At 36.2% G+C, this 8,819-nt stretch overlaps 1 protein-coding gene across 1 annotated transcript; it reads right to left on the bottom strand.

Annotated features, from left to right (window-relative positions):
- Positions 1-6,587, bottom strand: LOC110615169 (polygalacturonase-like). The gene is made up of 5 exons (XM_021756895.2): positions 6,161-6,587; positions 1,240-1,259; positions 861-1,150; positions 531-759; positions 1-436 (listed from the first exon to the last, which is right to left on the bottom strand). Exons 1-5 carry the CDS (start codon positions 6,585-6,587, stop codon positions 218-220), a joined length of 1,185 nt encoding a protein of 394 aa, XP_021612587.1. The 3' UTR covers positions 1-217.
- Positions 6,588-8,819: the final 2,232 nt, after the last annotated feature.

Raw genomic sequence — 8,819 nt, 5'->3', positions numbered from 1 at the left:
AAAATATATTTCTCATAACAAGTTAACGAGATAGAAGCAAAGGATATCATTGCAGGGTCGGGCTCTAACCAAGCAAGATTGAACCTAAAAGCCACAGACTCGGGCAATAAACCAGTTTAATCAACCAAAGACCAAGCTCAGTAGACTCTATGTGCTAGTTCTCTTACACCTAAACATTGTCACCATTCAAAATCCTGAAGCCAAACATTCCCTCCTTCTACAGACAGCTTGAGGGTTGAACAAAGCCAGAAATTGTACCGGCAGCATTAGTACAGGAAGCTTCAGCTGGCCGATTATTGTAAGTGAGCTTCACATCCTCCAATTCAATCCCAGTGCATGGATTCTTCTTGCTACAGTCCAATTTCACTGCCACTTCTGTTGCTGATGATCCATGGATGTCTTGGTACGTCACATCGCTAATTTTAATACCAGATTGCTGTCCAATTTCAACAAGTAGATTGATTTATTTGGAGTTCAACATATAAAATAATTAAATGATTTCTCTTTTTCTAAAGAGTTATAGATTATACCTGATTAGGACAATTTTTGTCACCAGGACAATAATTTTGATCAATCACAATTGGGTTTTGGACATTGGTCATAACAGCATGTTGGAAAAGAATGTTCTTAGCAAAACCAGTGCTGGGTCTCCCCCAAGATTTAATCCTCACACCATTTTCAGTGCCAGAAAATGTACAAGTCTTAACCGTTACATTTTGCACTCCATCTTCTTCAAGTTCCTTCCCTAAACTTCCAATGCTGGAAAAATCACATTTTTGAAAAATTTCAGTACCATAATGTGAACAAACATTGAACAAAAAATAATATATGGTCGTGTATGAAGTAACAACTTTCTTTACCTGATTCCATGGCCAGGTCCACAAGCAACATTTTCAATCCATAAATTAGTGGTGCCAGGGCCAATGGATACACAATCATCACCTGTACCAATCTTGGAATTCAAGATTGTGACACCATTTGATTGTTCGACGTGAATCCCGTCGGTGTTCGGGCTGTTGCCGGCGGCAGAGACTTTCACATCTTGGACTTTCACATTGTTGCAGCCGTTGATGACAATGTGAAACTTCTGACTATCTTGTGATGCTAATCCATTGATTTGGATGTTATTGGAATTGGAGAATTCTATTGACTGCACATACAAAACAAGGAGAGCCATTAGAATGTTTTAACTACTCACTTCTTTCCTAAGTAATCATGTGCTTGAGCTGTAGAGCTTACCGTTGCGCCACTGGGGCAATGTTAGATAATCAGAGTACCTAAGAACAAAACTGCTAGCAAATTATTTGAGTATAAAACTAGAACACAGAAGTTAGAGGAAAAGAGCTTTTGTATTGATCACACGATAATAACCTCTAAAATAGATACACAAATTTATAAGCAGAGCTACTATAATCTGTTGCAACAGATTTGCTCAATAATCTGCAGTAACAGCATTATTCCCTATAAACTAGGCACTACCAAATATTCACAGCTGACTAAGTAAAATTAATAAAATAAATAACTTTAAATCAAAACAAGTTTAACGGCTACAATCACCCCCTTAAACTTGTTTGACACCAATTTTGTCTCTTAATTCAATGAATCTTTGTCGAGCAAGTGGTTTTGTCAGTAAATCAGCTATTTGTTCTTCAGTCTTCACATATTCAAGCTGAACATCTCCTCGTTGAACGCAGTCACGGATAAAATGAACTCTTGTATCTATATGCTTACTCCTGTCATGGAAGACTGGATTTTTGGCTAACGAAATAGCTGATTTGTTATCAACCTTCAGAACTGGTTTGACTTGATCATCTCCACTCAAACTTTGAATTATCTTTGTGAGCCAAATCCCTTGACAAGCTCCACCTGTTGCTGCTATATATTCAGCTTCACATGAAGACAATGCTACAATTCTTTGCTTATGTGAAACCCATGTAATTGGACTTTCTCCAAGAAAATAAATGATTCCAGAGGTACTTTTCCTATCATCAGTATCTCCAGCAAGGTCACTATCACTGTAACCTATGAGTTCTTCATTTCCTTGATTCTTCTTATAAACAACACCCAAACCAGTAGTTCCTCTTATATACCTTAAGATTTGCTTCACAGCATTCATGTGTGTTACCGTTGGCGCATCCATGTGCCGGCTGACTACACTAACAGAGTACGCAAGGTCTGGGCGTGTGTTCACCAAATACCTCAGACTCCCAATAATTCTTCTATATTCTGTGGCATCAACTAGTGGCTCACCGTCTTGTTTTTTTAGCTTGCTCTTTGGCTCCATTGGAATACGAGTACTGTTGCAACTAAGCATCCCTGTTTTTTCAAGAATTTTGATTGCATAACCTGCTTGACAAAGAGATATACAATCAGAATTTTGTTTTACCTCAATTCCAAGATAGTAACTCAGCAGACCCAAGTCACTCATCTCAAACAGTTTCATCATCTCTAATTTGAATGTTTCAATTAGAGACCCATTTGAGCCGGTGAGAATTAAATCGTCAACATATATTCCCACCACTGTAACATCTTTTCCTTCCTTCTTCATATATAGAGCATGTTCAAACGAACATTTGCTGAAACCAAGTGACTTTAAACTTTGATCCAGTTTAGCATTCCAGGCCCTCGGTGCCTGTTTTAAACCATATAGTGCCTTGTGTAAACGCAGCACCTTCTGTGGATTATTCTTGTCAACAAAGCCATCTGGTTGACTCACATACACCTCCTCTTCTAATTCTCCATTTAAAAATGCCGTCTTCACGTCCAAATGGTGAACTCTCCACTGTTTTTGAGCAGCATAAGCAAGGATTGTTCTGACAGTTTCAATTCTTGCTACAGGAGCAAAGACCTCCTTGTAATCAACTCCATACTTCTGCACATATCCCTTTGCAACTAAACGGGCTTTATGCTTGATGATCTTGCCGTTTGGATCCTTCTTCAGCTTAAAAACCCATTTGAGTCCAACTGCTTTTTGATTTTTCGGCAACTCAGATAGCTCCCAAGTTCCATTCTTTTGAATGGAATCAATTTCAGATTCCATAGCTCGCTTCCAATTCTCGTCACTTACTGCCTCTGTAAAGCGTGTTGGTTCCTCCATTGATAAGAAACACAACCCAGCTTCTTCATCAATTTGACGAGTTTCATTATAAATTTCCTGCAACGATCTGAATTTCTTTGGTGGAGTGGAGCTCGTTTCTGAACCTGAAATAGCTGAAGAAGGTGATTGAATTAGAGGAGAATTTTCTTCTGAAATTGGTGTACCTGGGGAAGTAGATTGCGTTGAAGAAGTTTTTAACGCATCTGCTGCTTCAAGTATGCCTTCACCCCCTAATTCATTTATCTGTACGGTAAACATCTCTGTACAGTCTTGTTGTTCCTTCTCTTCATCAAACGGCCAGCTTTCATTTTCTTCAAAAATCACATCCCTACTGATTAAGATTTTTCTTTTTCTGGGATTATAAACTCTATATGCCTTAGAGCCATCTTCATAACCAAGCAAAATTCCTTTTTCACTTCTGTCATCTAACTTAGCAATATGGGATTTCACTGTCTTGGTATGAACAAGACAACCAAATACTCTTAAATGTTGTATATTTGGTATCTTGTTATACCAAGCTTGATAAGGAGTCATACCTTCAACACTCTTGGTTGGACATCTATTCAACAAATAGACTGAAGTTCTAGCTGCTTCACCCCATAAGTTTGCTGGAACCTTCTTGCTTTTCATTATGCTTCTCATCATTTCTACCACAGTCTGATTTCGCCTTTCTACAACACCGTTCTGCTGCGGGGAGTAAGGTGCAGTCAATTGGCGCTTAATCCCCTCATCTTCGCAAAATTTTTTGAAGTCAGATGAGAGGAATTCACCACCACGATCTGTTCTGAAACATTTCAGCTTTGTATCTGACTCAGCTTCAGCTTTCTTCTTGAATATCTTGAAAGCTTCATATGCTTCACCCTTGCTTTTCAATAATAAGATCCATATGTAACGTGAATAATCATCTACAAGAAGCATAAAATACTGATTACCTCCTGCTGTTGTCGGTGTGATTGAACCGCAGAGATCGCCATACACCAGTTCAAGTTTCTCTTTGGCCCTGTACATCGTTGCTTGTGGGAAAGGTTTTCGATGTTGTTTGCCCAGCACACACCCATCACAGACTTGATTTGGAAGTGTGATATTTGGCAATCCTTTCACCATCTTCTCTTTAGCCAGCTTCTTCAAAGCTTGAAAGTTTAGGTGGCCATACCTAGCATGCCAAAGCCAATTTGGTTCACCGATGCTGGTCATCAAACAAATCTTCTCTGCAATCTGCAATTCTGCGATATACAGTCTGTTTTGTTGCCTTTCCACTTTGATTATAAGTCTATTTGTGTTGTCATAGACTTTTAGAATTCCTCCTCCAATGGAAATTCTGCCACCACTTTCATCAATTTGGCCAAGGCTAATTATATTACTTTTTAATTTTGGGATATAATATACATTAGTTAGGGTTAGATGTTCACCGTTTTTACATTGAAACATTACTGACCCAAAACCATGTATATTAATTACAGAACCATCACCAAATTTAACCTTGCCACAAATTGTATTATCAATTTCAACAAAACAACTTTTGTCACCTGTCATATGATTAGTAGCTCCTGTGTCGAGATACCAACCTGCTCCTTTCATCAAACTCCCATTTGTGGCAGCAACATACACTTCTTGTTCTCCATTCAATTCAACAGCTTCAATCATCAGGGTAGATTCTTCAAAATAAATTTGATCCGAATTCTGATTATTTACCTCAACAGCTTCAACCATCAACAGGGACTGTTCTTCATCATCTCTTTCGGTCAAATTTGATTGCTCCTCCTTCTCCTTTGAGGTGCATTCTGATGCGAAATGCCCCATTCTTCCGCACCCATAACATTTGATTTTTGACTTGTCAAATTTTTTCTTTGACTGTTGTGAATCACCTTCTTTTCTTTGATGATTACTGTAATTCCTGCCTCTACCACGTCCTCTTCCATATCCACCTCTTGAACTGGTGGTCTCTTTTGATTTACATTTGTTCTTCTTGGCATCTTCCTTCGCCTTCCACTCTGCTCTAGTAAGAAGAACCGTCTCATCAGATCTGCCGCCACAACTCAGCAGTCTCTCTTCGTGAGCTTTGAGTGAACCTATCACCTCCTCAACTGACTTGGTGGATAGGTCACTAAATTCTTCAATGGTTGACGCGATCTGAAGAAATTTCGATGAAACAGACCGTAACATCTTCTTGACCACTTTCTCTTCTTCTACAGTGTTTCCGAGACTCCTTAACTTGTTGACGTTAATTGTGAGCTTACTTGAAAAATCGTCAACATTGTCGGACTCACTCATCTTCAAAGCTTCGAACTCTCTCCACAAAGTCTGAGTTCGAACCTCTTTCACCTTGTCAGCCCCTTGGTTCATGGTTTTCAGCATGTTCCATGCCTCCTTCGCAGTTTTCTTTGCGCCCAATTGAAGCAAGGTATCTTCTCCTATACCTTGATAAATGGCTGCTAGTGCCATTTTATCTTTCCGTTTATCAACTGGACCCGGTGACTCTACTGCGTCCCACACACCTTGAGCCATCATAAAGACTTCCATCTTTATAGCCCATGCTGCATAATTGCTTTTTGTCAGCAAGGGATACTTCAAGGTTACTGAACCTTCTTTTTCAGGGAGCAGGGCTACATCAGTACCTGTAGAAGAATTCATTTCATTAGAGGTTTCTCCACTATCTTTTTGCTCTTTCTCTTTTTGTTCTCTCTCTCTCTGCTCTCTCAATGCTTTCTCAACTTCAATGTGAGACATGTAGTAAGGCCTTGATCTTAAGGCTCTGATACCAAGTGTTAGATAATCAGAGTACCTAAGAACAAAACTGCTAGCAAATTATTTGAGTATAAAACTAGAACACAGAAGTTAGAGGAAAAGAGCTTTTGTATTGATCACACGATAATAACCTCTAAAATAGATACACAAATTTATAAGCAGAGCTACTATAATCTGTTGCAACAGATTTGCTCAATAATCTGCAGTAACAGCATTATTCCCTATAAACTAGGCACTACCAAATATTCACAGCTGACTAAGTAAAATTAATAAAATAAATAACTTTAAATCAAAACAAGTTTAACGGCTACAGGCAACTCTTGCCGGAGGCTTTGCAAGACCATAACGCAGTGCCTTGACCATCAAGTATACCGCCGGAAACGGTAAGCCCATCAACGTGCTCGAACATTAGCCAATTTTTTTCATGACCAATAGCCGAGTAATCTGATGGAGCCACAAGGGTACCATCGATAGTGACTAGAATGGCACTGTTCTTGCAGGGGCCCTGAAAGGTCACCTTGCCTAGAGAAAACCTCCCTGAAGGCACGTAAAGAGAGGCAGTTTCCGAAGACCCACAGACCTGAGCCCATGCAGCAAGAAAGGCCTTGGTTGAGTCAGTTGTGCCATCGGGCTTGGCACCATAGCTCTGTACACTGTATTGTGCTGATCCTGCAATTGCAGGAGACGATGAAACTAAGAAAATGGAGAAAAATGTGAAAGCAAGAAAGCTAACTGTGCTTGCCATTTTTTGTTTGGTTGATAAGAATGTTGAAGAGGAAAAGGAAGTAAGAGAATGCGATATAGAGAGTTGTGGGGAAGTCGAAACTGCGTGAGGGGGTTTATATAGGATTTTGAATGCCTTTTTCCACAGAAATTTAAGGATTTTCACTTTTTTTTTTTAATATTAACTTCTCATTAGTAAGTAATATTTTAAATTGAATGAAACAATTAATTTATATATAATAATTTTAAAATAAGATAATAATTAGATGGAGTTCCTCATCAGTAAACAGTAATATACAGAATTATCTTTTGTTTTTATCTTCATAGGTCAAGTGGAGGGAACCGGCCAACCTTAGCAAAAAAACAAAAAATTAAGGATGAAGAGACTCCCAATTGATGATTTTGAAAAGAATATTAAGGTAGAAAAAGAAATTGAAGAAGCATCAATTTGAAAGATTTTCAACATTTTTCTTGTTTTTTTAAATCAACTTTATTTCTTATTCATTTGGTTGAAAATGGAAAATCCTTTTCTTGATTTTCACGTGACAGTTGAAGAATCGGATAACAAGAAAATATAACATGAAAAAAAGGTCGTCCAATAAAACAGCTGATTTCGTCGGAAGAAGGAATCCATGGCGTGCATGCATTCCATGTTTTAAGATGTATTCAATATTATTGATTTAAAATAATATATTTATAAAATGAAAAGAATGAATATTACATTAATATTAAAATGTTAAACTACAATTTAGTTGTTATATTTTGATAAAACCTATGCATTATTTTTTTTAATCAACTATTAAATTATTATAATTTAAAAAGCAAACAAATTAGTTTTTGCTATTATAGTATTTCTTTATTCTATTAAAGGTTTCGTCTTATAATTTCATATGTTAAAACAATTTTGTTTTTATATTCTAAATATATAAAACTAATTATTTTAGAATAATATAACAACAGTGAGTAAAGTAGGGATTAACTCTTAATTTTCTACAAATTATAGTTAATTTTTAAAATATAAAAAATAGGGTGTCGCTTATGTTAAACTATAAAAATTAAAATAAAAAGTAAAAAATATAACATGTAAATAATTCGATAATTATTGGGTAGAGGTATTCATTAGTCGTAATCCATGAGAGGTATGATATAATTTGCAGTGAACAAATTTGGAAATGAAATGGTCGGAAACGTGACAGGTGGAGTAGAAAACGGAGAAGAAATCATCGGTTCTACGTATTTCCGAAAATTATGGGCCATAACATTACAAATAAAATAAAAAAGAAAAAAAAGGAAGGTGATGATCCGTTTTGGTTGAAATTTTGTACTTTTGATGTCATTTGCCTATATCTATAAACACTCTACCTGTCTAACCGTTTTAACTAACCCTAGTATTTCACGTGGTTACCATACTCAACCCAACTTGGCTTCCCTAAAATTTGTTTGTACACGTGCATACACATTTATTCACTTTCAGTTTTATTATTTTCTTTTGTGACAAAAGTTCTATTTTATAATAAAAAATAAAACTCAAAAATGAGTTTAAGACAATGAAATTTATAAATGAAATAAATAACATATTAAAAATTTTTAAAAGTAAAAGAAGTTTGGGGCATGATTTGAAGGGGGGGGGGTCAAATGCTTCGTAAAAAGTCCCACAAAATCATCAATTCAACCGTAAATATTGGCATGAGTTCATGGTAGCCTAAGCAAGTCGTCCAAACTTTGATAATTAACATGTGATCTTTGTAATTATAGCAGCAAAGTGTGACCATGAAATCAGTATCTGGATATAAACAAGTGTCTGTAAAACTTGTCTAAGGTCAACACCATCATCAACCACTTTCACACACAAAGACAAAGCTAGCTTACATTTGATTATGTTGTAATATATTTCACATTTCAAGGGTGAGGCAAACATAAGGTGGTGCTCTCATCATGGAGGTCGCACTTTCACATGTTCTATTGAAAATTAATTGTCAAAATTAAGCCTTAAATTATACAACAAATATCAAATTTATAATTTAATTTAAATTATTTTTAAATTATCATTAAAATACTAAATAAAGCCATGGCATTTAAAAATTTAAAAATATAGATTATATTTTTCTTAATCAATTTAATTTTATTTAGATTTATTTGACCTTCTAATAATAGTAATTAAAAGAAAATTTTGATCGCATGGGCAAATTTGATTTTTTCTTCTAACTCTTTTTTGAAAAGGAAATTGTAGAAAGTATTGCTTCTCATTTTCCTC

The sequence above is a fragment of the Manihot esculenta genome, chromosome 5 (assembly GCF_001659605.2).
Source record: "Manihot esculenta cultivar AM560-2 chromosome 5, M.esculenta_v8, whole genome shotgun sequence".
NCBI lineage: Eukaryota > Viridiplantae > Streptophyta > Magnoliopsida > Malpighiales > Euphorbiaceae > Manihot > Manihot esculenta.
This window is presented reverse-complemented; position numbering and strand designations above follow the sequence as displayed.